The sequence below is a fragment of the Phacochoerus africanus genome, chromosome 14 (genome assembly GCF_016906955.1).
Source record: "Phacochoerus africanus isolate WHEZ1 chromosome 14, ROS_Pafr_v1, whole genome shotgun sequence".
Classification (NCBI taxonomy): Eukaryota; Metazoa; Chordata; class Mammalia; order Artiodactyla; family Suidae; genus Phacochoerus; species Phacochoerus africanus.
Window position 1 is genome coordinate 54,169,679 of NC_062557.1, and position 27,125 is coordinate 54,196,803.

The 27,125-nt window shown below is 56.2% G+C and overlaps 2 protein-coding genes and 1 long non-coding RNA gene across 10 annotated transcripts in view; 1 reads left to right on the plus strand and 2 right to left on the minus strand.

Moving 5' to 3' along the window:
* Positions 1 to 1,195: 1,195 nt before the first annotated feature.
* Positions 1,196 to 8,862, plus strand: LOC125114144 (uncharacterized). The gene is made up of 3 exons (XR_007131711.1): positions 1,196 to 2,756; positions 4,762 to 4,846; positions 7,519 to 8,862. It is a non-coding gene; the product is annotated as an uncharacterized LOC125114144 (long non-coding RNA).
* Positions 4,364 to 16,481, minus strand: RCVRN (recoverin). 4 transcript variants are annotated; one of them, XR_007131709.1, is made up of 6 exons: positions 14,271 to 16,481; positions 12,046 to 14,036; positions 10,275 to 10,380; positions 8,579 to 8,690; positions 6,516 to 6,685; positions 4,794 to 4,856 (listed from the first exon to the last, which is right to left on the minus strand). XR_007131709.1 is itself a non-coding variant. In XM_047757254.1 (4 exons), exons 2-4 carry the CDS (start codon positions 12,424 to 12,426, stop codon positions 4,741 to 4,743), a joined length of 609 nt encoding a protein of 202 aa, XP_047613210.1. In that variant the 5' UTR covers positions 12,427 to 14,036; positions 14,271 to 16,481; the 3' UTR covers positions 4,364 to 4,740. The 4 variants fall into 4 exon arrangements, 1 of the variants encoding a protein (XP_047613210.1); XR_007131708.1 differs by lacking the exon at positions 6,516 to 6,685 and having other exon boundaries at positions 4,755 to 4,856; XR_007131710.1 differs by lacking the exon at positions 10,275 to 10,380.
* A 4,256-nt stretch (positions 16,482 to 20,737) lies between these two features.
* Positions 20,738 to 27,125, minus strand: part of GAS7 (growth arrest specific 7) — a 219,529-nt gene continuing 213,141 nt past the window's right edge. For all 5 annotated transcript variants that reach the window (XM_047757250.1, XM_047757249.1, XM_047757253.1 and 2 more), the window contains exons 12-14: positions 24,869 to 24,948; positions 23,173 to 23,271; positions 20,738 to 22,544 (exon numbers count right to left, since the gene is read on the minus strand). In XM_047757250.1, coding sequence (XP_047613206.1) covers positions 22,431 to 22,544; positions 23,173 to 23,271; positions 24,869 to 24,948 — 293 coding nt within the window. In that variant the 3' untranslated portion in view covers positions 20,738 to 22,430. The remainder of the gene's footprint in view (positions 22,545 to 23,172; positions 23,272 to 24,868; positions 24,949 to 27,125) is intronic.

A 27,125-nucleotide genomic window follows, 5' to 3' on the forward strand; every position in this document is an offset into this window, starting at 1 on the left:
CGTCAGGCTCAGTGTCGGACCCTGAAGGCAGGAGGCTGAGGAAGGTCAAGGGAGGACTGTGCTGCGGAAGCAGGCTGTCTGTGCTCAGCAGTGTCGACTTTATTGTGTGTAAGATGTATGTGTACGAGGGTAGGTGGGGCGTGTTGCTGTGGGAGCAGATCCTGCCTTATATTAGGGGGAGGGGCGATAGGATACTCAGCAAGTAGGGTTGCCAGATTTAGCAGTTAAAAATACACAGGAGCTCCCTTGTGGCTCAGTGGGTTAAGGGTCTAGTATGGTTATGGCAGCGGCTCAGCTCGCTGCTGTGGCATGGGTTTAATCCCTGGCCCAAGAGCTTCCACAGGCTGTGGGTACTGCAAAAAAAAAAAAAAAAAAAAAAAAAAACCCTTGGAGTTCCCGTCGTGGCACAGCAGAAACGAATCTGACTAGGAACCATGAGGTTGCGGGTTCGATCCCTGGCCTTGCTCACTGGGTTAAGGATCTGGCATTGCTATGGCTGTGGTGTAGGCTCGCAGGTACAGCTCTGATTAGACCCCTAGCCTGGGACCTCCATATGCCGTAGGCCCTAGAAAGACAAAAAACAAAAACAACCAACAAAAAAGGCACAATTCCATTTTAATATGAGATAAATGAATACTACCATTGTTTCAGAAGATCCCACGGGACATGCCTTATATGAAATTCAAATCTAATTGCACAGTCTGCAGTTTATCTGGCAAGTCCATTGTAAAGGACACTTTGCAGCAGGGCAGGGACCAGGATGAGGCAAGTGAGGCACTCAGTTTGGGTGCAACATTTAAGAGAGGACTAAAATCTCTCCACTGCTAAGTCATATTTTAATGCACTGTCTTAAAAAAGCAAATCCACAAACTACAGCCCTTGGGCCATTTGTAGAAATAACTGTTACTGAAACCAGGGCCCAAATGGTGGGGGGGGGCGGAAACAAGTGAGGCCATGAGATGCAAACACAGGGTCTGGTCCTGATTATTTAAAATTTTGAGGAATTCCCATTGTGGCTCAGTGGGTTAAGAATCTGACTAGTATCCATGAAGATGCAGGTTTGATCCCTGGCCTCAAAGGGTTAAGGACCTGGCGTTGCCAAGAACTGCGGCATAGGTCGCAGACGCAGCTTGGATCTGGCGTTGCTGCGGCTGCAGTGTAGGTCAGCGGCTGCAGCTCCATTTCTACCCCTAGCCTGGGAACTTCCATGTGCTGCAGGTGTGGCTATAAAAAGCCAAAAGAAAATTGATATTTTGCTCATCATGGATACTTTAATTTTTATTTTTGAACAACTGCATCTTAATTACTGAGGCTTTTACTCTCCCACCTTAAATTTTGTACCCGAGGCTGGTGCTCATCTTGTCCTCCCCCCAGTCCCAGCTCAGCTTTGCACCAGGAGGAAACAAAGCAATGACATTAGGTGAGTACATAATTAAGCATAGGTTTGTTTTTTGGCATCCAGAATATCCATAGTTCAATCATTAAAATGTATGTCCTAGTCTTTCCTTCCTGCAAAAGCCCCTGTCACTTCTCAGCAGCCTCTTAGTACCTAGAAGGCTGGGTCGTGCCCTATTTCAGCCTGTACCCAGCACAGCCGGTCCGGGCAGGTGCTCAGAACACGTTCAGTCAAAGGAGACAAGACAGAAACCTCTCAGAAGCGTCCGATGCTCTTAGGGTCAGTTATCTAGGACTCGGCCGCTATGGAAGGAAGTTTTTTTAGAGCGTCTGTAAACATGCCCTCCTCCCTCACGCCGTAGGTAGGGTGGCGCACGCACGCTGCTTGCACTTGTCCTGCTGACAATTAAAATAACAAGTTTCTTTGATTTGATTTGTATTTTGTTGATTCTTTTATTTTGGTTTCTCCCTGGAGCTGAAGGTCTCCACCCCTGGAGAATCTGGTGCACTGTTCCGGCCAGAAGTGGGAAAAAGAGCTGCAGTGTTAAGCCTGGGACTTGGGTGGTCCAGTATCTCAGAGACGGAGAGGAATGGGCCGAGGGGGAGGGGAGAGGAGCAGAGGTCAGAGGTCACAAGTGGGGGCGGCAAGGGTCTCCCTTCTTCTAGACCATTTCCTAGATTGTTCCCTTTGCCATTGCCTTGAAGAGCCAGCCTTGGGGAGTTCCCTGGTGGTCTAGTGGTTAGGATTTGGCACTTCCACTGCTGCGGCCCCGATTCAACCCCTGGTCTGGGAACTGAGATGCTACATCAAGCCACTGTGTGCTGTAACCTGGGAAACTGCCTAGAAGCATTGATGGCTGCTGACCCCAGAAGGCACACCAGCTGCCCAGCACACACCTTGGGCATGTCAGGAGCATGGTTGCCTGGGCTGCGGTGAGAATGTGCTGCCTGGTGGCAGCAGTGACACCTGGCACTGAGGGCCCTGTTGGTCAGTCTGTCTGGGGTGCCGCCTAGGGCTGCTAAGAAATGCTCAAGGGCCACGGCACAAGCAGCCAGGACCCTGTGAGAATAGTGTGCGCGGCTCTTCTTCATGAGGCCATTTCTGCCCTTGAGTTTCCTTGTGCAGGAGGAAGCAGACATTCAGCGATGCGAAGTGATCTCCCCAGAATCTCTGTAGCGGATGTCTGTTTTTACAATCCCCACCCTCTTCTACTGACCACACCAAAATTTTCCTCTTGGAAACCATGCGTCTTCCGCTCCGAGTCTATGAAGTGTGAATCATCCTGACTCCATCCTCAGCCCCAAGGATGGGCATGAAAATCCTCTTGGCCACCCTGAGCAGGACATCCTTCTGGCACCAGGTATTGGGTTAGGGATGGGCATGTAACCCGTCAGAACCAGGGGGACTTTGACCGGGACTCTCAACAACAACAAAAAAACCTGTTTTCTTTTTTGCTGAGATTGGAACTGTGAAGGAGTTCCTGTTGTGGCTCAGTGGGTTAAGAACCCAAATAGTATCCATGAGGGGATGGGTTCAATCCCTGGCCTCGCTCAGGGGGTAAGGATCCCGAGTTGCCGCTAGCTTCAGTGTAGGTCGCAGACGCAGCTTGGATCTGGTGTTGCTGTGGCTGTGGTGCAGGCCGGCAGCTGTGGCTCTCATTGGACCCCTAGCCTGGGAACCTCCGTGTGCTGTGGGTGCGGCCCTAAAAAGACAAAAGAAGGGAAAGAAGGAAGAGAGGGAGGAGGAAAGAAATTGGAACTGTGAAGACTAAGTCTGGACCAGCTGGGGGCCCTCTTGGGGGGAACAGCCTGGCTAGGGATAGAGACTTCACAGCAGAAATCAGAACCAAGAGATGGAGAAAGAGCCCCGAGACCTTGTTGGAACCCCTAGATTAAGCCTGACCTAAAGCTGGTGCTACTCCTGGAGTTTCAGTTACATGAGTTACTAATACTTGTGCCACAGCAGCTGGGGATGGGTCTGCTTCTCTTTGATCTGGAAGAGTCTTGTTGGCATAGCTCATCAGCACGTCTGTCGCCTCCTCGTCTCTTCTGTCAGGTTGGACTTTGCCTCCGAGTTCTCTTAGCATCTTCCCCACAGCGTGCCCTAGAGCTGTACAGGACCGCAGCCCATGTGGCCCTGTCACCCCAGGCCAACAGAAGACTGGGATGACTCCTGGGGCCTCCGATGGCCACAGGGGCTGTTAGATCTTCTGTTGGCCAGTGGAGGACCCAGGAGTCATCGTCTCATTAGCACATCTTCTGTTAGCCTGGAGTGACAGGGCCACTTGGGCTGGGGTCCTCTGTAACCCGTCCCATGGATTCTGCCTCCTAAACATCTCCAGGGCAGCTCCTGTTCTCTCCGTCCCACTGCTGTGCCCCTTGCCCGGGCCACCTGGGCGACTCGAAGCGTGTGATCTTCCGGCCCCCGTCTTGCCCCTGTGATTTATTTCTACCTGCCAGAGGCTCTCTTAACAGACATAAATCCCTCCTACTTCAAACCCTGCAGTGGAACCCACCACCCACAGGGTTTAAAGGCCACAGGAGGGCCTTGCGTGGTCGGCCCCTGCCTGCCTTGGAGGCTTAACTCACAACTTATCCTCCTCCCGGCTGCTCTCCGGCTCCACTGGCCGCCTCACAGGCCTGGGACTGGAAATGCTGCTCCTGCCTCCGGGTCTGAGACACACTGCTTCCCCTGCCCGGTCCCCTGGGTCCGCCCTGGAGTGTCTCTTCCCGAGGCCCCTTAGACCTTCCCACAGTGCTTTGCGTGTCTCCACGGTAACCTCGCCACCGGTACCGGCTTCTTCAAGGTCTTTGGTCCCCTCCGAGCGGTGCGAGAGAAGGGCCGTGTCTCTCTCTCCACCACCACTGTCCCCGCACCCCGGCCTGTGACCGCAGCAAGTAACGCATCCCGGGCTCTGAGGCCGAGCTGACAGAACCCGTTTCCTTTTCAACAACGACCAGTCAGCTGTGTGCCCAGCTCCTCGTGCATTTATTGGAACCTGCTTACCCAGCAGTCCGCAAAGGAGCTTACATGGGCCGGGGAGGGGAGGGGGCGATATCTGGGACTCTTGTGACCTAATCCTGGGATTATTTCTGAGGCCTGGGCTGGCGGGGGGTGGGGGGGGGCAGGCAGGTGTAGTGGGCAGGACTAGAGGAAGGACAAGCTGACTTGCTAAAGACACTTCCGCTTGGCGGGGAGCTGTGCTGCAGGTTAATGTGCCGTGGGGGGGGGGGGCGGTCTTCCAGCCCCGGGGGGCGGGGTGGGCGCCTGTGGGCACACGTGTGTGTGTGTGTGTGTGTGTGTGTGTGTGTGTGAGGGGACGGGGGAGACCCGAGTAGCTGACATCAGGGTTTCTTTTCCTTCAGCTTCTCCTTCACTTTTTGAGGCTCAAATTGGATCAGTCGCAGAATCTCCTTATTGGCCATGGTCCCCTCGATGAACTCTTTCTCTGTAAGTTTATCTGTGTGTGGGGGAAAAACGCCACAGTCAGGATAGGCTGTTTCCAGCTGCAGTGAGGCTGGCGTCAGTTAGCCTACCCAGGACAGAAAAATACTGTCAAGAGGGAGTTCCCGTCATGGCTCAGTGGTTAACGAATCCGACTAGGAACGATGAGGTTGCGGGTTCCATCCCTGGCCTCGCTCAGCGGGTTAAGGATCTGGTGTTGCCATGAGCTGTGGTGTAGGCCGCAGATGCGGCTTGAATCCTGCATTGCTGTGGCTGTGGTGTAGTCCTGCGGCTATGCTCCATTTAGACCCCTAGCCTGGGAACCTCCATATGCTGCGGTGTGACCCTAAAAAGACAAAAGACAAAAATAAAAAAAAATACTGTTAGGAAACACTGCGTCTCCATGCCCCAGAGGGTACCCCACCCCGACTCCTTCCTAGGACCCCTGGACCCCCGTGAACCAGCCGCAAGAGGGTCAATGACAGACACTGTGGGGCCTCCAGGAGGCAGTCGTCTGCTCTGTCTTTTCTGATTGGTTGGTGCTTCTGGCCTTGCTCGATTCTGAAGTCATTTGAATATCACCCCAGGTCTCAAGCCTCAGGTTCTGGGGGAACTCCTGGGGCAGGGCAGAGTAACAGGGAACAGCTTCCACCCAGGGAGTAGGGAGTGAAGGGGGAGGGGCCCAGTATGTCCCAAGGAGAGGTTGGCTTAGGGAGGGGTCTCTCCGCCCCCCTCCCAGCTCATGGGCAGCTCCCTGATTCTCAGCTGATGACCCCTCCCCAATCCTTTTCTAGGCATCTCTGCATCCCCAATCTCCATCCCCATTTGGGATGAGAGCCTTACCCCCCCCACACTTTTTTTTTTTTTTATTTTGGCCACCCTGCAGCGTATAGAGTTCCTGGGCCAGGGGTCAGATCTGAGCCACAGCTGAGACGCATACCACAAGCCGCGGCAACATGGATCCCCAACCCACTGTGCCGGGCCAGGGATTGAACCTGCGTCCCAGCTCTCCCAGGACACTGCTGATCCGTTGTGCCACAGCGGGAACTCCCCCAACTATTGAATTCAGTTCTCTCCTCTTAAATACATGCACTAAGCCCTTCCTCTGTGCCAGAGCCACTGTGCTTGGGGCTAATGTCATTGCAGGGGTCAGACGCAGGGTGTGGCCCTGGAAACTGCTGGTCTGATGGGGACTCACCTGTAGAAATGACTCTAGAAGGAAGCAGGTGTTCTTTGCTGCTTAGGTCTATGTTCATAGTCCTACACATAGGGGATCCTCAGCAAAGCTTGGATGAACTGAATTGGGTTTCCGTGGGCCTGTGATCCAGGCCTGTTAGGCAGCCTTAATCCTTTTGCCAGATTAGGATTCAGGCTGGTTCCCTGTGCAGGTCAGGGTGGTGAAATTGGGGTTTTATTTTTTTAGGGCCACAGCTGCGGCATATGGAAGTTCCCAGGCTCGGGGTTGAATCGGAGGTGCAGCTGCCGACCTACCCCACAGCCACAGCAGCGCCAGATATGAGCTGCACAGCTCATGGCAATGCCGGATCCTTAACCCACTGAGTGGGGCCAGGAATCAAACCCGCATCCTCAGGGATGCTAGTCGGGTTCGTTTCCACTGAGCCACAACAGGAACTCTTGAAATTTGGGTTTTAAAGTCCCAGCTTGAAACTCCTACCCGCAGAACCTGACTCCGGAGTGAGGAGTGAGGCGTTGTCTGCAGATGGGCCATGTGAAAACACAGGTCGCCTGGCAGGCGTGCCAGGCCCGCCTCCTCTAGCACCGCCTCCTACAATGTCCACCTGGGTCAGTTTGCAGGTTTGCAGGTAGCAGAACAAGGGACTCAGCCTGTGGCAGACACAGAGGGTTGTCAAGAGGTGGGTTAAAGAGCCCCTGAGGTGAGGTGCCACTGGGACACACGCCTTAAGCAGCCAGGAGACTGTGCTCACAGGGGAGGGGCCGCCCTGCAGATTTTAAGGAGGCTCTCACTCTCGGGCAGGTGAGCACAGGGCTGGCGCCTGCGAGGGCATGCCTCCTTAAATGTTGTGCTGGGCCCCTCCCTTGCTGCACCCTAGTTCTGGCCCCTCTCCACCCGCTTTCCCGGACTGTAGAGCTGTAGGGCTCTTGTTGAACATCCTGCTCAGGCCTGTGCCTCGAACCCCGGTAAGAGACTGCCCCCGAGATCACAGAGGGGCCAGTACTGGCTCCTCAGGTATGTTGGGGCCATGCAGTGTTTCATTACTTGAGGCACTTTGGTTTTCAAAAAGCTCAGCTGCTGGAGTTCCCAGGGTGGCTCAGTGGTTAACGAACCCGACTAGCGTCCATGAGGCTTCGGGTTTGATCCCTGGCCTCGCTCAGTGGGTTAAGGATCTGGCGTTGCCATGAGCTGGGGTGTAAGCTGCAGATGCAGCTCGGATCCCGTGTTGCTGTGGCTGTGGTGTAGGCTGGCGGCTACAGCTCCGATTAAATCCCTAGCCTGGGAACCTCCACATGCTGCAAGTGCAGGCTAAAAAGACCCAAAAACAAAAAACCCTTAATTGCTGCCTTCTCATCTACCAAATCAGATTATGAGGGACCAGCGGGTCTGTATTCCCACGTGGTCCAGACCCCAGGCCCCACTGTCTCCCAGGCCCTATCACTGAACAGGCTCACTGTCCATTTCTCTCACGTTCATCATCCAGGCACCTTGGCCATTGAAGTTCAAAGCCCCTGTCTGACGCCCCCTCCTTTCCTGTGTCCTTCTGGAGTTGGACATGGGCATCATGCACCTGCAGCCTCTGAGGCCCAGTCCTGGGATCAGTCACCTCTTTGAGTCGCCAACCGGGGCCAGAAAGTCAAGTCAGGCCCGCTCCTGGAAGAAGGGGCTTGAGGACACCCCCCTCAGCTTTGCCAGACTCTCTCAGCCCAGCACTAGAGTCTAAGACTTCTCTTCTCCAACCCGCCTTCATGCCAGCCGCCTCCAGATCTCCCCCCCCCGCCCCGTCTTCCCCACCCCATCAATCTCTCGCAATCTAATTTCAATCTAATCCCACCTGGCGCTGCTTCTTGAGGGGCCCAAACTAATTTCCTAAAGAAAAACCCTATAAATTTAGATCCCATTTAGTGGAACATGATGCTAATTCAGCTGCTGACTGACCTGAGCTTTGTCCTATCCCAACTGTGCACAAGGCATTTTGATAAACCAGTAATGTGCACTCATTTAAAAGAAAATGGTTTGCTTGCGAAACCGCTGAACTTAGCATTTTCATGCACACCGCTAAAGAGCGGCTGCCTTGACTTTTTTACTATTCCCACAATGTGGGTTAACTCTCCTAACAAAAGAGGTTCCTTCTTCAAAGGCACGCCCTCATTTAGAGCCTACCTTCTCCCCGAGATTGGCAGAGATGGAGTTTTTGTTTTGGCTTTTTGGCCACGTCTGTGGTATGCGGAAGTCCCCAGGCCGGGCATGGAACCCGAGCCACAGCAGTGGCGACTTAACCTCTATGACACCAGGGGGCTCCAGCGATGGAGTTTTATCAACCGTGGGACATGGGGCCGTTTCCCATTAGCCGGAGGAGGGTCACACAACTGCCTGCTGGCCGTTCCGTGCACTGCCCCCACTCCCAGATGGCCTAGACATCCCTGCAGTGGGAGGTGTCCCCTGTCCTGCCTGGACTTTGAACTTGGAAGGATAAATCTTGGAGCCTCTAGGAAACGGCCAGTGGCTGTAAAATCAAAGGCGAGGAAGGAGACGTAACTCACCATCGTCCTTCTTCCCAAAGAAGCCCCAGATCTTCTCAGCTCGCTTCTCCGGGGTGTTTTCATCATCGGGGAGCTGCTTCGTGTCCTCAGGACTGGTCATTTTGAAAATCGCCTGCGCCGAATCAAGGAGAAGAACTGGTCAGCAGGGCTCCCACGGCGCTGACAGGGACCCCCTGTGGCAGAGGTTGAAGTGCAGACGCCCAGGCCCCAGCTGCCCTGCTGAGCCCTCGTTCCTGGGAGGGGGCAGTGGGCATCTGCACTTTGTCTTTTTAGGGCCACGCCCACAGCACATGGAGGTTCCCAGGCTATGGGTCAAATGGGAGCTGGAGCTGCCGGCCTGTGCCACAGCCATAGCGACGCAGGATGCCAGCCACGTCTACGACCTGCACCACAGCTCGAGGCAACGCTAGATCCTTAACCCACTGAGCAGGTCCAGGGATTGAACCCGCATCCTCATGGATCCTAGTCAGATTCGTTACTGCCGAGCCACAACGGGAACTCCCAGGGCATCTGTACTTTTGAGCTGCCCAGAAGGGGTGGGAAATGTGGGGGTGGGGTGAAGAAGGCTTTCAGTTATTTTGTCACTGTTTGAACTTCCTCACCACAGAGACCTATTACTTTCATTTTATTAAAGCAGAAAAATACGACATAAAGAGCTGCCCCAGGGAACTGCTACCTCAAACCCCACAGCCTAGAAAGTCTAGCACATCAAATGGCTCCTTCCCAGTCCAGGTCGGACTTGGTTGCCCAGCCAGGTTGACTTAAGGTAATAAGGTCTACGAGGGTAATAGGGATGATGAGGGCTAAGCTTTGTTAAGCGTGCCTCTTTCTTAAGCATCCTTACATATAAACTCCTGCCAACTTCATGAGGGGTTATCGGCCCCATTTCACAGATGAAGAAACTGAGTCAACCAACCTGCTGGAAGTCACCCAGCTAGGAGCAGGAGAGTAGAGATTCTAACCTGGGCAAGTTTGGTTCTAGAACCTCTGTACTTGCCTCATGTGGAAGGCCTTAGAGAACATTCTAGAGGCTGGGGAAGGTCACCCAGGGCACAGGAAGCCCCTTATTTGTTTTTCTGCTCAGGGAGGGATCCAGAGAAAGGTTGAGCTTTAAGCTTCTCACCCCCTCTACTCTTGCTAATAAAGGAGCCGGATGGACAATGTCCTGTTGGCAAAGTACGAAGTACCTCCTGACCTGTGCCGAGGGAAAGGGACAAGGTGGCATCGGTGTGCCCTCCCAGGGCCAGGTTATGAGAATTCTACCGGCTCGGTGACTCCAGGGCTGGCCAGACCCAGCTCCATTCAAGGTTGTGGCTCTGAGCCTATCCCAGCTTGTGACGCAAGTGCTGGGACCAGGATGCTGGGGAACCAGGCAGGGGCACAGTGCCTGTGATTTAGCCTGGAGGGAAGATGGGTAGCTTCGGGAGCCCCCTTTCAGCAGCCCCGTGCTCAGCGCTGTAGCCAGAGGAGCAAGGAGTCAGACCCAGCTGCAGCAGCCTGGCAGACAGCGCTCAGAGCCCAGCCCCGAGGTGCAGCCACTCCCTGAACTCTATCTGTCCGGAGCCCAGGAACCACGTGCAGGCCCAAGGGCTAGGGGCTGGGAGTGGCTGGCTGCCTGCCCACCCTGCTTCTGACACCGAGGACCAACTGTTAGGGCCTTGGTGAACGGGCTGAGAAGGAACCAATGTATCCTCACCCTGGGCACTGGGAGGCTGTATGGTTTTCTGCAGCCAAGAAGCTTGATGGTGGTCCAGCCGGACGAGAACCCACAACTGCTGATTCCCAGGCCGGTGACCTTGGACCTGGTGAATAGCAGAGGCCTGGCATCATCCTGCACGGCCTCAGCCATGGACGCGCCCTTCTCCCCTCCTCCCCCCTTCGCCTCCTCCCCTTCACTCCTCCCTCTCCTCCTCCCCTCCCCAAAGGAGCATCCCCTCCTTCCTAGGCCTCTGCTGGGCCTGGCATCCTTCGGGTGGTTCTGAGGGAGTGGACCCCACCCCAGGCCACCTGCCAATCCATGGTCGTGTGCTCTGCAGGCCGTACCCAGAGGCCAGGGAGGTTCCCGCATACGCCTGCCCCCAACTTGGGAGGCCCACTGACCACGTGCTTAGCTCTTTTATTTATGATTTTTCCTAATAAAAGTGAAGGAATTGAGCAGAATTATGAAAGCAGGGTTATAAATGCATCAAAAATTATATAAAATAGGGAGTTCCCGTTGTGGCGCAGTGGTTGACGAGTCTGACTAGGAACCATGAGGTTGCGGGTTTGGTCCCTGCCCTTGCTCAGTGGGTTAAGGATCCGGCGTTGCCGTGAGCTGTGGTGTAGGTTGCAGACGCGGCTCGGATCCCGCGTTGCTGTGGCTCTGGCGTAGGCCAGCGGCTACAGCTCCGATTCGACCCCCTAGCCTGGGAACCTCCATATGCCGCAGGAGCGGCCCAAAGAAATAGCAAAAAGACAAAAAAAAATTATATAAAATAGGAAAAATATTTTCTCTCTTAATGGAATGGAATTAGAGAAATAAAGCAAGGGACCTGGGCTTGGGGGCACGGGGAGAAAAAAGATCAATTAAAATGATACGAAATGAAGGGAAACATGATATATTAGGGAAAACACAGGAACATCATACTGGTCCAGAAATATAGGAAATGTTAATTTTGGGGAATTCTAAGCAGCTATTAAAAATCGTTTGATAGTGAAAATTTTTGCAATAAAACAGTGGCTGGAAAGAGTATGATAATATATGACTGTCATAGTTCCAAAATTATTTTTAAATATGTAGATAAAAGACCGGAAAGGTACATGCCCATATGTTGACAGTAGTTTTCTCAGGATGCTGAAATTCAAGGCAATTTTAAGCTTCTTTTGTATGGGTTTATAAATTGCATGAATTACATATTAAATAAAAAGGACTTTCAGACACCCCACATCTTCACAGATGATCTGATCCTGGGCCAATGTATTTGAAACACGTTGTGTCCTTAAAATGGCTTGTGAAGGTTTGGAAGGATAGTGTAATGAAGAAAGGAGGAAAGGTGGGAGGGCAAGAAGAATAATAAGAAATATCTAGATTCTTCTTTAGGAGGAGAATGAAGGTGTGGGAACTTGCACAGCCCTCTATTGGTATCGGTCTATAAGAGACCCCTCCTTTTTTATTTTCTTTTTTTTTTTTTTTCAAATTTCTGGCTGTGCCTGGGCCAGGATTTGAAACTGCCGCCACAGCAGTGACCCAAGCCACAGTCGTGACACTGCCAGGTCCTTAACGCCTAGGCCACCAGGGAGCTCCTAGAGGCCCCTCCTGACCGCACACTCAGAGCCACTGCGTCACAAAGCCCAGGACCCCCCTCCCCCTCCTGCCGCGCCCCCTGTGGAAGCGACAGAAGCAGGGGGTCCCGATTCCCGTGCCCACCCGCGTGCCCCCCTGCGCCCCCCCCCCCAGCCACAGCCGGAGAGCGGAGGCCGACACTGACCGTGATGATCTCGAGCACTTCGTTCTTGCTGATGGTCCCGTTGCCGTCCACATCGTAGAGGGAGAAAGCCCACTCCAGCTTCTGGCTGGACTTGCCCGCGCTGGTCATGTGCAGGGCGATGACGTACTCCTTGAAGTCCAGGGTGCCGTCGCTGTTGGCATCGAAGCTGCGGAACACGTGCTGGGCGTAGGCCTTGGGGTCGGCCTCGGGGAAGAACTTGGCATAGATGGTCTGGAACTCCTGGCGGGTGATGCGGCCGCTGGGGCACTCCTTCAGGAAGGACTGGTACCAGGCACTCAGCTCCTCCTCCGTGAATTTGGTGTTGAGCTGCAGCTCCTCCAGGATCTCCTTGGACAGGGACCCGCTCTTGCTGTTCCCCATGGGTGAGGCGGCGTGGGCCCGGGTGGGCAGTCGCGGCTGGGTGGGTGGGAGCGATGGGGCCTCCCCGCTGCCAGGCTGGGTGCCACCCGAGATGGTCGGACCCTGAGATGCTGGCAGATTAGGAGGATTTGTGGCTGCTTCACCCCAGTGCTTGCAAGGAGGAGGGGCCTGGAGCTTGAAGGTGGAGGCAAGCTCCCAGAAGCCTCCTGAGATTAAAGAGCTGCCAGCAGGGGGTCAGTCCATCCTGGCCTCCTGGGAGGACAGGACAGGACAGGAGATCAGAATCTTCAGGGCAGAAGCCTTAGGCTGTGGCCTTTCCCGCCGCCCCGTCCATCCGTGGCACAACCCACCCCCAGCTCTTGCCCACTAATGGCAGCTGTGTTCCCTGCCTGTCTAATGCCCTCCCTCTGAGGGTCTGGGCCGCAGGGATGGCCTGTAATTCAGGGCTTAAGAACCAGGCTCTGGAACCAGCCCAGGTTCAGATCCCAGCTTTGCAGTTTACTAGCTGTGCAACCTCAGGCACGTTTCTCAACCTCTCTCTGCCCCGTTTGCTCCTCTCACCTTTCACCGCCTTCACGGCTTTCCTTAAGCATCACCTTCCCAGCAAGGCCGACACTGACGCTCTTCACACTAGCACCCCCGAGGCCAACCAGCAGCGCCCCAAACTCTTCCTCCTGCTCAGTGTTCTCCCTCGTACGGGCACCTTCTGACCTGTTTACTTACTCTGCCTGCTGTCAGCTGTCTCACCGGCATGGAAGCTCCATCAAGACAGGGATTCTGTCTTGCTCCCCGCTGCATCTCCATTGCCAGGAGGGTACCTGGCAGGTTTGGGCCCTCAGTGCCTATGCCTTGAGTGAATGGGCATGATGGTAGGGTCTCCCGCACTGTTACTGTGGGGCTGAGATGAGTTCGTTTGTGCAACACGCTGCGAGTACAGCCTGGCACATGCGGAGAGCTGAACACAAGGTGGTGGTGCCATTCTTCCTCCACAGCGGGGATCCAAAGCTACACGCCTACAGGGCCAGCAAGGGGGACTGTGAGGGCAGAGGGTGGATTAGGAAGGCGGCGGGGAGCGGTGAGGCCTGCGTCACACACAGCAGGGGCTGCCCATGTTCGACTCCAAGTGCACGCAGTCAGGCGGGATTGTGGCCCAGTGTGACTAGCTTTTTTGGGTAATCTAAGAGAAATCCAGAAGTCAGATTTCTAGATGCAATTTTCAAACTTTTTAACTTTGCGAGTGAGTGATGGAAAAGCTTTCAGAAACATGGTGTGGGTCAGATACAGCCTCTCTGTGGCCTGATTTCGGCCTGCAGGTCCTCAGTTGGCAACCAAGCCTGGTGCCGGGACCTGCAACCAGTAAATGCCTGCTGGGTGAGTGAATGGACCGGTAGGAGGCCGGGGCTCAGCCAGGGAGGGCTCCCATCCCTGGGGTCAGCTCAGTCGCCAGGGCAGGTGCCAGGGAAGAACCCCAGTGAGTGGGTTGGTACCTGAATTCTCATCACTCAGAGGAGAGGTCGGCAGTGCCTTGGCTCGGCTGCACGTGTGGCCTGGAACCCCAGAATGGCCATCTTGGATGGGAGAGCCGTCTCCTCTTTGTCCAGGGGTGGTAACTACAAAGAATAAAGCCCACGGCGTCAAGGCATGTGAGTTGGGATCTGCTATTTCATAGCACACTGAGGGCAGGGAAAGTAGGGTCCCATTGCTGGGACAAAGCCACCTGCCAGCCTTGCCTGATGTTGCTCAGGAAGAATCCAGAAGTTCAGGCATCAAAGGCATGTTGACCCATCCCTCCAGCCCACCTCACCCGCTGTGGGTTTAATGCTGGGGGTGGGGGTGCAACTTACTGTTTCTCCCCATCTGCTTGTGAGAGCGTGTTATTTCTTAAAAGAAGCGCTTTCTCTTTTTCTCGACATTTACAATCCTGCAGCAAAAGGCATTTGTTCTCAAGAGCAGTTAGAAATAGGATAGTCATGAACTCAACAACCAACCAACCAACCAACCCACCCACCAACCCACCCACCCCAGGCTGTGAAAGTGAGGCCAGACGTTGCCACCCTTGTGTCCAGACCTGGCATGGGAGGTAACTGGAAGTGCCTTCTGCATGTCCACTCCCAGCCTGCAGGTGAGGCGAGGCCCGTGTCACAGGGAGAAACCAGGCTCCAAAATGACCTCACCCATCTGCCTGCTAAATGGCAGAGCCAGGAGGAAGCCAGGGCCCTTACAGCCGTTGCCTTTCTCAGAGCGAGCAAGAAGCTGTGTGTCCGGAGGAGGCGCTGGGTTGCTGTGACAATGGGAGAGGCAGCAAGGAGAGGGGCTCCCAGGGTTCACGCAGAAGGCAGCCGGCCCCTTCCCAAGGGCAAGGAGGGCGGAGCCAGCCCAGGTACCATCCACCTTCCTCAGGCTGCTGTGCCCAGGAGGGGCCCGGCCGTGGGAGGGGACACAGGCAGCTGTGTTGGTGCTGCTGAGAGAGGGGTCATGACCTGGAGGTTTGTTTGAAAACCTGCATAAACATCTTCGATCAGAGAGAGAGTTTATGCTCCGTAGCCAAACAAGTCGCTGGAGATGATGTATTGTGAACGGATTTGTTAAGTCTGAGCTGGGGCCATAAACTGTCCTCAAACCCCCAAGACCACTGGGGGGAAGGTCCCATCTCTGGCTGGCCTGTGAGTCTGTCTGTGTCTCTCCCTCCCAGCCTGGCCTTGACAGAAGGAGCAAACTCTTCTCAGAGGCTGGCCTGTCGCATTCCAAGTTGGAAGCCCCCCAGCCCCCAGCCCATTCCTCTCCCTCCCCCTGCTGTGAGCTGGGAGACAGGAGGACCCTCCCCCCCCACCTCCCCCAGCCTGGAAGTGGAGGTCGGGGGTGGGGGAGGCAGAGAAGACATAGCCGTTCCCATTGCAGTGAACAGCAATCCATCTTTTTGGTTGCTTGGACCCAAATCCTCAGAGGCATCCCCGGCGCCTCTCTTTCTGTCACACCCCACTCCGGTCTGGCTCAAAACGGCGTTGGCTCCACCCGCAAAGCACATCCAGAAACTGACCACCCCACCGCACCCCACCCTGCAGGCACCGTCCCCTCACCCTGTGTTCTGGCTGCCCTTGTTCCCTGTCCTACAGGAAGCCCCGACAGCAAGGAAGTCAGATGGCACTGTCCTGGCTTGGACCCCCTAGAGTAGAAGTCACGGGCCTTCCAAGGCCTGAGCAGCTCTGCAGACCAACCCCCGATCTGCCACACCAGCTTTAAACAAGCAAGCACCTCTGCCCTTTAACTGGGCCACCTTCTCTGTCCGCAGCATTCCCCGCGGTTACCTGCCAGGCTCCCTCCCAGGTCTCCCTGACGTTGGTCAGATGCCGCCTTCTCAGTGAGGCCACCCCCACCGCCGTGTTTCAGCTGGCAGCAAACCCATCCTCACCCTGAAGGTACCACCCCCCTCACTCTGCTGTTCGTCTTTCCCCAGAACTCCTGGTATCTCCTCCACCCATGCCGCACGCTTCCCTCCGTCTGTCTCTTTCTGCTGGAAAGGACATTCCATGAGGTCAAGGTTCTCGGTCTGTTTCCACCACCGATGTGTTCCCAGTACCTAGAGCAGTGTCTGGCACACAGTGGTGCTTAATAATTGCACGGATGGATGGATGAGAAAAGAGGCAATAGCCAGGAGCCTTCTGTCCATGGGTACAAAAGTCTCCAAGGGAGCGGACAGGGGCCAGAGCCGGGGGCTATGGGTGTGGCAGCATGATGCCTGAGGGTCAGTGCCTGGGTGCCATGTGTCCCCCTGCTACATCGTCAGGGATAAAAGCATCCCTAAGCCTGGGAGTCCGGGAGGAAGGCTGAGCCCACGTGCACGGAGGAGAACAGGGCGCCCCTCCAGGAAGGAGGCCTGCCCAGTGGGACGACTCAGTGTCTCTGCTCGGTTTATTTTACATGGGATGAATCTAAGCATCTCAAGTGTACACACAGAGCTGGAGGGAAAAAAAATGAGAGCATTTAACTTCCTGAAAACGCTTTATAATAATGCAGAGCAATTATATATAGCAAACGCCTTCAAAACTTGAACCCCTTCAAACATTTAATTTTTTTTCAGCATTAATACACACCAGTGCTATGATGGGGGTGGGGTGGGAGCAGAGTGGGCAGGGCGGGTCACAGCCTCCGTCGGGGTCACAACAGTGTTACTTAAAAATTATAGTACAACGATTTTATTTACGGATCTCGGCAGCCAGGGGATGTAAGGGTATACAGTGTGGCGTCAACACACGCATACCGGGATGAGGGGTGCTGGAGGAGACAGTTTTGTAACATTAAAAATGTATAAAGTATTTAGCAAAAGTTACAGAAAACAGAGCAAACAAGCAAGTTTATTTTGTTAGAAAATTCCACGTTCATGGGGTTTGCTGATGTGCTCGTGTCTGTGAAAGGGCTGCTCCCCCTTCATCTCCTTCCCGAGGGGAGGGCACAGAGGCAAATGTGGGGCCCCTGTCACCAAGGATGGCTGGTGTCCCTCTGAACAACTTTTCCTGGGTCCACCGGGCTGCCTGGAGGTCAGTGGCCCGAGAGCCAGTCCGCTACTGCGGGTGGCCCTGGACAGGGCGCGTCTGCACTTGACAGAAAGCACATCCCTCCCAGGAGGGGATGTGACTGACCTTCCGGTTACAGGACAGATGCGACAGCAGAGCGGAGCCAGTCCAGTGCTCTTGCTCTGTTACCACACGCTTTCCTTCTTCGTCCCCATGAGAGCCCCCGTGCGGCGGAGCCCCTGCATTCCCCCACCACAGTCCCACTGGCAATACCCCCCAACACAAAGGGTCAGCTCCCCCGAACAGCGGAGAGACCCCAGCCCATCACAACTCTCCCACAAAGGCTCCTCCCCTACGGCCGCGCCCCAGCGCCTGGGGGGTGGGGGTGGGGAGGGAACGTTCCCTCGGTTTTGGGCACCTGGCTTATTCTCATTCACACCAGGAAGGAGTCGGGTCCCTCACCTTCGGGAAAGGCCTGTCAGAAAGAACACTCCAGCGGGGGGATGTGGAGAGCCCCTCCCCCAGCAAAATGCAACCCAGGAGCATCCTGGCAGCCCGGGATCCTGTGACTCGGGCTCCGAGACCTGCACCTTCGCCTGGCTGGGACCCCAAAATGTCTCCCATGTGCTGGCAGAGAGGCCTGGTGCCTTCTGGGGCTCCCCTTTCACTGAGCAGGGTCCACTCAAGAAAGACATGGCTTAGCGGGGTTGTCACCTTCGGGGTCACGCCCAGAGCCTGGCCAGCTTCAGTGGGGTGTGGTCCTCTCTCTGCCACCACCTGACGCCACCCAGAAGGCGGAGGCTCGGGCCAGGTAAGCAAGGGCGCGACAAGAACGGGAATGGTGCGCTCTGTCTTCGTGCCTGGTTTTGCTCCTTGGACGTGACCTTGAGGACACGTTATCAAAGACTGTGGATGAGGCTCCAAGGGCAGTGACTTCGGCTTTCTTTAGGGGTCTGGGGAGGAACTACCTCATTCTCAACAGCTCAGGAAATGCTGAAATTTTTGCATCTGAACAGAGAAGCACCGGGTATCTCTCATGAGGCTTTTAGGCAACGCCACGCACAGCCGCGCCAACGGGACCCAGATCGGACTCGACATGGGCACAGGGTACAAGACGGAAAGTGAGGAGGAGGAGACAGACGGCAGTAGCTGAAGATGGCAGGAGCCTGGAGACCACCTGGAGCCAACACTTTCCGCCTGTAGATGGAGGAACAGAGGCCCAGGAAAGGGTGGTGACGGGCCCAGGGGGTCTGCCTCCCCATCGCCGCTCCCTCCATCCACCTTCCAGGCCCCGACACTCAACTAACAGTCAGGACTGGAGGAGCTGAAGCGAGGGTCCCCCAGGACCAGCAGATCTGCCAGCTGGGATGCAAACTTCAGGGTATAGCGGAAGAGGAAGGCACCGGAGACCCTGCCTGCCGCTCCCTGCAATCCTGAGCCGCCTTCTGCATTACCGAAAACCAAGAACGAACCCAAAAAGCAAGTGTGAACCCCAAGAACTACCTGTGGGCGCAGCTGGCTGGAAGGAGCCGTGCAAACAAGCAGAAGACCCTGGCCCCGGAACTCTAGGGCCAAACAAGCCCTTTGAAAAGGAAGGACGTGCAACGGACACTACGCGGGGGTGCGGCGGGACAGACTGCGGGGGCCACAGCAGTGCGACTCCACTTCCGTGACATTCTAGAAAAGGCACATCTGCAGAAGATCCATCAGCGGTTGCCAGACACCGGGGTGGGAGCAGGGGGTTGACAGCTGAAGAGCTTGAGGGGATTTCTTTGGAGGGATGGAAATATTTTGTTGGTTTGGGTGGTGGTTTCGAGACTACATCAGTTTGTCAAAACCTACTGAGCCATGCACTTCAACAGGGTGAATCTTACTGTTATGGCAAGAACCGTGTGTCCACCATCTCAGTAAAGCCGGGAAAAGGAAAGGCAGTAGGTGTCACAGGGGTGCGAAGCGTGATGGGGGCAAAGACGGAATGCTGGCTAGACGCGCGCGGCTCAGCTGTGCCTCACTTAACCCCTGCCCCGTGTCTTCCCTGCCTACCTGGTCACCAGCAGGGCTGCAGAAAGAACCCTGTGGAAACACTCAAGGGTTATGCAGCATTGACCCTGTCAAGGCCGCTCACAGCTGGCAGTAGAACCACTTAAAATAGCCCAAGTCTTTGACACCCTTTGAATTTTACGGCTTGTGTTTCCAAGAAGGGACTTTGGCTCCACCAAGCTTTCTGCACACCCGTCTGCGCCTCTAGTAATTGACTGGTTTCCACAAAGGGAAGAGAAACAGACCCCTGGTTCCTGAACGCGTATACGGGTTTCTCTCTTTGCTTCCACCGTTAATCATCCCCAGGCAGGACAGAAGCCGCTCCTACCGCAAAAATCCTCCCCCTCCGTGTCCCCATCCCCACCCCGGCCGACAGATTGCGGGGGCGGCCTCAAGGGGGTCCCCTGGGCAGAACCTCCCTGGGGCAGCTGTCTTTACGATGCTGCTCAAAAGCAGCAGAACCCGTGGGGAGGAACAGGGAGCTCTCCCTGGACGTTGTTGTGGCAGCTCACTTTTGTCATCGAGATTTTTTTTTTTTTTAAACTCAGATTTTCACAGACAAAACGCAGCATGCCCACCTGCATCTCCCGGGTAGAGGCAGGTAGAACAGGGCTCACCTGTTCTCAGAAAGGAAGCAATGGATGTCCTGAAGAATAATCTGGAGCGACTGGGCACAGAGCCAGGCATGTCCTCCTGTAACCTTAACACCAAAACGAAACCACAACCAAACCAACCACGAGAACAGAGCGCTGGTCTGAAGCACGCATTCAGGCATTCCAGGCTTTCTCTGGACCTTGGCCTCACCTGCAGCCGGAGCCCCGCTAACCTAGGAACAGGGGCCTGGCCTTCAGCCCCAGCCCTGCTGCTCCTTTCACGGATCTCACCAGCCACCCCTAGGCTTCATCCTTGCTCTTTGTAAAGTGGAGAGAGTGATTTAAAACAAAAGAAACCTCTGAAATTAAAGCTGGATGCAGGACCAGACGGTGGGTGTCTGGCGACCATGTTATTAAACTTGTTGCTGCCCAGCTTTTCCATCCTTGGGTAGCGGCCACATGATGGCAGCTTGCGATGACCACAGGCGCCCACAGTCCTTCCTCCAGAAGGACCCGAACACCCTCCTGTCCACACGGAGCACAGAGAGGGGGTGTGGGACAGGGGTGGGGGGTGCCTGTCCACAGCTACATTCCCAGACCCGCGCAATGCCTGGCTTGCCTCAGGTGTCTGCTGGATAAAAGAATGAATGAGGGGAGGGAGGGCTCTCAGCACAACAGATCGTGTCTTTGCAAACCTCAGTTCCGCAGAAGAGAACCTGTATGTGAACGCCCAGGTCACGGACCTGAAGACCCCTGGAGAAAAGACACGTCTGTGCAAAGGAAGAGACCGGGGGCTTCCGTGATGCGGGGGCCAGGTGGCAGCACGCTGCCCAGGCTGGGCTTAAATGCTTGATGAGCCAATAAAGGCGGGAGTAAAAGCGTGCGGAGGGGCTTGTGAGACCTCAGGTGGGGGAAAGAACGACTTCAGAAAAAACACTGGCCCCCGCCTCCGCCTCTGGGCCAGCTGGGGCGACTCTGGAAGAGCCTCGGGGAAGAACAGAAGACGCTGGCAGCCTCAGATGGAGATGAGGAAACAAAAGCAATGAGCCACATCACGCTCAAAATATCCGTGTTAAACAACAAGGCTGTCGGCTTCGAATGTTAGAAAATCATCCACAAATCAGTTGACGAAGCCACGAAGCAAGTACTGCTAGCACCTTTTATATATATATATATATATATATAAAGAAACCAAGAAACGATATCCCCAAACTGGTGGCTGGTGTCACGGCCCCACCCCAGACTGGAAGGAGGGGTCTCTGTACCTGATACAGAGCTGTCCCGCTGGCCTTCATGCTGGGGACGTCTTTGCACTGACCTTTTCGGTTGGGAGGTTTCAGTAAGGGGAAAAAAAAAGCTTGGTTTGCTTTAGGATATGGGGCATCTTTCTCCTATAACCACGAGGGTGCCTTTCTGACCTCAATGAAAGAGGGGCCGAAAGATTCCAGATCAACGAGTCACCGGTGACCAGCATGCACGTCAGAAAGAAAAACCTACTGAGTTGTGCTCTTAGACTTCGGCCCTTAGGAGAGACCTGTGGGTCCTGTAAACTGCAGATAATCAGTGGGAAAGATGACCAAGAAAGATGGGACCTCAGGGCCTGGGTTCCAGGCTGGGATCTGCGCCTTGCGAGCCGCGTGGCCTCCTTCAGCCGCCTCCTCTTCCGGGGCCCCTCGAGCTGATTCTCAACATGTCACGTTGAAGGGGGGACGTGATAAGGGAGGACCCAGTGGCAGTGCTGAGAGCTTCCCAGGTCACACTCAGCCCAGGCTCTCCCCCGGGAGATGGGAAAGGGCAGCGTGGTACCAGCACCAAGCACGGGCTCCGTGCAGGGCTCTGGACCGTGCAGAGGAAGCTGAGGGGCCGAGGGGGCGGGCTGCCTGGATGGTGACACATACTATGGCCACGAGGGTCTGCAACGCCTGTACCGTGCCTGCCTGTGAAAGCCATACGAGGGACAGTGGTCCCAACTCACGGTGCACAAGCGGGTGAAGCCATCTGGGGGGCAGGGGGGTTGGGTGGACAGGCCTGCCCCGACCCATCTCCCTTGTGGGACTGACCCAGGCCCTGGGGATGCGCGAGGGCGGGAGGAGTGAGTTGCCAGAGGGGACACTTGACAGAGAAGGCCTGATCTAACAGGAGACACGATTCCGTGCTCCGACTCGGGGCTAATCTGCTGAATGAGGTAGTTCCATCCTGACCTCTCCAGGCAGGGTCCGTCTGGGCAAACAGGAGCTCGGCCTTCTCCCCAAGACTCCTGGTGATAAACAGGAGCAGAGAAGAGCCAGAATGTGGGGGCCCAGGATGCAATGGGAAAGAAACTAAAGAGGGAGGGCCGCAAAGGATTCTGGGCGCAGGCTGCTAAGCTGAAGGGTACCTTCTATCCACGATGCTGATCCTGATGCTTGGCTTGGAGACAGAGACCCCCCTCCCTGCCCCTCCAAAGCCCTGGAGACAGGGGACCAGTTGGAGGAAGGGCCTTGGGGCTTCCAGGGGTGTGCGACCCAGCTGGCTCTGGGTGGGGAGGGGCCTCTGGGGCTCAGCAGGGGCCACAGAGTTCCAGCCTCAGTCTGTTCTCAGAGTGGCAAGCATGGCGTAGAACTGGGGGGGCAGTGAGGGGCTTCTGCCTCAGGGACAAGGGCAGGGCTGTGGGTCCGCCTTCTTGGCCCGGGACACTGGGGAGCTCCTCACAGGCCGTCGGGGCCGCCCTCCTGGCGGCCCCATCCCCTCTCCTTGAGGGACCAGGGGAGTGGGTGGGAGGGCAGCTCCGCGCGGCAGCAGCCCCCCCGCCCCTGGCGGGACTGCCACCTCCTCTCCGTGGGACCCGCAGCCCCTCCTCAGCAGGACCCCGGCCACGCGGCTAGATCTCCATGTCCACAGGGCGAATGTTGCCCGTCTTGTGCTCTCTGACCCACAGCTCCCTGTCCTTGGCGGGGTCCACCTTTCGGAGCAGTTGGTCCACAGGCTCGACTGTCTGCAAGGGATAGAGAACAGGGGAGGCTGTCAGAGGCGGCGGCCGTGCCAGGGACACGTCCTCTGAGGCACGCTGCTCACACCCTGGTGTCCCCCGCAGGGGTGGCGCCCCAGGGAAACCCCGGGCGAGGGACAGATGGGGGCGCTGGGAGAACGGGGGCCTGGAGCTCCCTCCCCTGCTCTGCGGCACTCGGGCACGTGACCCTCCAGACCCCAGGGGCGGACGAACAGGCAGGGGGCCTCAAGGGCTCTGGGTCTGTGACGGCTTCCTCCCTCCCTCCCACATCTGCCACCTGAGAACAGGCCCAAGGGAACCGGAGCGTTAGCTATTTTTGGACATTTCTAGAATGGTATGGAATCCACCAGGGAGGCAATGGCGTCCTCAGCTATCTTCACTATCGGGAGTGTCTCCGTCTTCAGGAGAAGAGCTCGTGGGGGCAGCAGCGACATCACGCGCTCGGCGTGGATTTACACGGCCGTCCAGGGTCACCGGCACGGCCGTCCCAAGAGGTCGCCCGCGGGCCCGAGCCCCTGCCCACCTTGGGGACACCCTCGCCGGTGGCAGCTCCTCAGCCTGCCTCCGCGGGGCAGGCCTCCCCCGGGGCCCCCTCCCCGGGCCGGGGACTCACGCTCTGGTTGAACATGTCCGTCTCGTGCCGCAGCTGCGTGTACTGGCACAGATGCTGCCGGATCATCTCCACCCTCTCCACCTCCAGCCGCTCCAGCTCCTGCACAGGAGGAAACCACCAGAAGCCCCTGTCCCTCCGGCCCTGGGGCCCTTCTCAGCCCTCGGCCCGGACCACTCCGCACACAACACCCAGACGCCACCTGCTCACACCTGCTCCCGGCTGAGCCACTGGGGTCTGCCGGGGACCCGCCCCAGCTCTGGGGAGAAGCTGCAGCTGCTGGTGCAGGGGCTGCTGTTTGCTGAACCCTGTTCCGCAGGCACGGTGGGCGCTCCGACCTTGCACCTTAACTGTCCCCATCATCGCCTTGAGAGAGAGGTGGTGTCTCACCACACGCGGGGATTAACACCTAGAGGGGTAACGTCGCTTGCCCAACGTGAGAGAATGATGCGAGGAATGGGGTTTGCACCAGCGTCCGCTCTATTTTTACTTTACTTATTTTTTAGGTTATGGCTAATTTATCGTGTTGCGTCAATTTCTGCTGTACAGCGTACAGACTCAGTGACCATATGCAGACACTCTCTTCCTCATGCTGTCTTCCGTCGTGTTCTAGCCCAAGAAACTAGACGGAGTCCCCGTGCTGTACAGCAGGACCTCTAAATCTAGGAGGTTGCAGCTACTGACCCCCAACGCCCTGTCCATCCCATGATTCTGTGCAGCCCCAGCGAGACCCGACAGGGTGGACAAACTGAACACGTGCAGGAGCTCCTGCGCCTCAAACTCTAGGAGCTTTGTCCCTGGCCTCTGCTGAGTGGCCTCGCCTCCTCTGTTTACCCCGAGGGCTGAGGGCCAGGCGCGGGGTGGCCACGGTCACAGCAAGAGCGGAGAGGGCACACCCTTTGGCTCCTGCATCTTTGGAATTTAGGGGATCGGGTTGTTACTCTGTGCACAACTAGGTCACTGCCCAGGTGATTAACCAGGGAGCTGGGCAGTAAAGCCGGCAGCTTAATTAGGAGATAACCAGGAGGAAAACCAGGTCATGGGCCCTGGGTGAGGCCTCTAATCTGCTCTGGGCGCTGGCAGCTGGGGAAGGCAGAGGGTTAGCCCCACACTGGATGGACAGATGGACGGGGGTGGCTTGGGGCAGAGGGATGGCATAAGCACCTGGCATGATGTCCCCTCTCTCATCTGGCCAAAGGTTCCAAGTGCCCATCCCACGTCCCGGTCCCACTCAGTGGGCGCTGATGTCACAGCAAATAGGAGCAAAAAGGTCTGTGCCTGTCCCCCAGCCCTTGGTCAGAGGCACCCCCCCCCCCGCCCCCCGGGCTCCTACTCTGCTGCCCCAGCCGAGCTAGTCCTCGCACCTCGCAAGGCTCTCCTATCTCGGACCCATGACCCTCTGGTGGTGGGAAGGCTCGTGCTTCCTACCACTTGGGTTATATTCTTCTAAAGGGACCCCCATCTACTCGGTTGACCCTGATTCCCTAGGGCCAGTCGTTGCCTGTGTTCACACAGCCGGGAACTGCCAGAACAAGGCTCTGGTCCGCAGCCGGGGTCCTGGTCCCAACATCAGAGCAGATCTAATGAGCAGCTCTGCGGACACCTCCGCTACGTGGCCCACATGTCCACCAGCACCCACCCAGGGCTTCCCGCGCGGCCGCCCCTGCATGGACAGGCTCCCGCGTCTCTGGTCACTCACCAGCGTGGTGGTCACCATCTCTTCAAACCACTTGGACTGGGCCTGGTTGTAGAGATCCACGCAGCGCATGAGATCATCTCCTGGAAAGGGCCAATGCCACCGTCACGCTGCGTCCTGCCCCCACTGTGGCCGCCCGCTCCCACCTGCACCCCGCGACCAGAGCCCCTCCTCTCCCTGGGGCAGTGGAAGCCACTGGAAAGTTGGAGTGGGGGGAGGAGACACAGCGTGAAAGACGGGGGCAAAAAAGCGCCGAGAGAGACTGGCTTCGGTGTCCACCCGAGCTTGACTCCAGACGCCAACAACTTGGGAAGGGGGTTTCTCAGCAAGAGTGTACGTATGGTGGGGGGGGGGGGTGGCGGCGTAGTCCCAGGACCCCCAGCTCTATCACCAGCCTGCGAAATGCTGCCTCCTCTAAAGACGGTCGTTTCATTTCACACTGCTTGCTTGAAACATGTGTCTCAAGCAACTTGGTGCTGGTTAAAGAAGAGATGTTTGCAAAGCACTTCCGTGTGTGTGTGTGTGTGTGTGTGGTTAAAGAAGCGATGTTTGCAAAGCACTTCCGTGTGTGTGTGTGTGTGTGTGTGTGTGTAGATGCAGCAGGATGCCATTCGGAAACACAGAACAATGTGTCTGATGCTTCATGGCTCATTGACGTGTAGCAATGGTATAAAAACAGGCACCGGAGCTTGACGTGCCGATACCAGGCTAGTGGTTACCCCGGGAGACGGAGAAAGGTGGGTGGGAAGGAGTGAGCTCTTTCTGCAGCATTTTATTTCATGAGCGAGAGATCTGAAACAAACGTCACTATGCAATCTTGATACCCCTGGCAGTCTTCTCTCTCAGAGTACGTATGTTAGAAACATTTTGTAAGGAGGAAAAAAACAGACTGTACGGTAACTGCAATCACGACTGCGCCCCAGCGGCGCAGGGCCCTGGCTCCAGAGAGCACAGCTCCGGGACGAGCAGCATCACTGCGCCCTGGGAGCCTGCTAGAAACGCCCTCTCAGGATGCTCCTGAGACCTAGTGGATCCGAAGTCACTTTCACAAGAGTCTCAGGAGATTCACGTGCGTGTCACGACTGGAGAAGCACAGCCTGGTCAGCACGTAGCTTCCTGATCACCACGGGGTCCCAGAGGGAAGGAGGCATCACCCGTCTTTGCTCAAAACTCCCGAGCGAACCCTAACCCAGAGATAACGGATTAACTCTTCCGAGGGATCCCTGTGGTGTGGGTCAGATACGCAAGTGGAGGAAAGAGGGGGGAGTTACGCCCGCACGCGCCAGGGCCTGGCTCAGCGTCCCCCGCCCAGGAAACCTCCCCATTAGCTGGGACATAAGCCTTGACTATCACAGAACCCAAATCAAGGGCTCGGTTTATTGCGCCCTTGGTCCAAGGCCAGCGACTGGGCCCTTGATCCCGAGAAGGACTGAACCGGCGGGAAGACAGTTCGCTCCTCACTGCAGACGCGCTCCCACCAAGAGCCTGGGCCTGACCGCGGGGGGCCGTCGCCCTCTAAACCCAACACGGAACTCCCAGAGTGTTGATCCTGATTCTGAGAACGTGTTTCAGCAACTTCGGGCAACAGTGTAGGTGAAGAAGGCAGCTGTGTCTCCTCTCCCGACACGCCAAGGGTTTGAACTCAGACCCCTCTCAACAGGATGGATTCTGGAACCAGAACATCTGGGCGGTCCACAGCTCCACTGGTTACTAGCTGTGTGATCCTGGACAAGTCAGTGAAGCTTTCTGTGCCTCCGTTTCCTCATCTGTAAGATGGGACTCACGGTACCTTCAGAGCCACGGTGAAGACTAAAGAAATCAATGCATGTCAAGGGCTTCAAACAGACACGGACACAGAGTCGGCACCGTGAGTGTGAACTGTGGGGACAGTGATCCACGTGACCAAGTGGCGTCAAGCCCCCTACGGATCCCGATGCCCTCGCTGCCTGGAAAAGATGAGGCGGGGAGGGAAAGGGGGCGGGAGGAAAGAAAAGCTGGTATTTTCTGGGTAAGAAGCCATCCAGCAAAACAGTGACAAGTGAAGGCTTTGGAGGAAGAGGAGTGAGAAAAGATGGAATTCTGGGCCAACACACCTTTTAAAAATTTTCTTTTTTAGGGCCGCACCGGTGGCGTATGGAAGTTCCCAGGCTAGGGGTCGAATCGGAGCTTCAGCCACTGGCCTACACCACAGCCACAGCAACGCCCGATCCGAGCCACATCTGCAACCTACACTGTAGCTTGTGGCAACGCCAGATCCTTA

Bases quoted from the DNA above. Each gene is read 5' to 3' on its own strand.
- RCVRN (XM_047757254.1), bottom strand. From the start codon at position 12,426: ATGGGGAACAGCAAGAGCGGGTCCCTGTCCAAGGAGATCCTGGAGGAG. The intron at 8,691-12,045 runs GTCAGTGTCGGC...GATTCGGCGCAG, and splicing joins AAGTGCTCGAGATCATCACG to GCGATTTTCAAAATGACCAG. The intron at 4,857-8,578 runs GTGAGTTACGTC...CCCCACACACAG, and splicing joins CTTTGGGAAGAAGGACGATG to ATAAACTTACAGAGAAAGAG.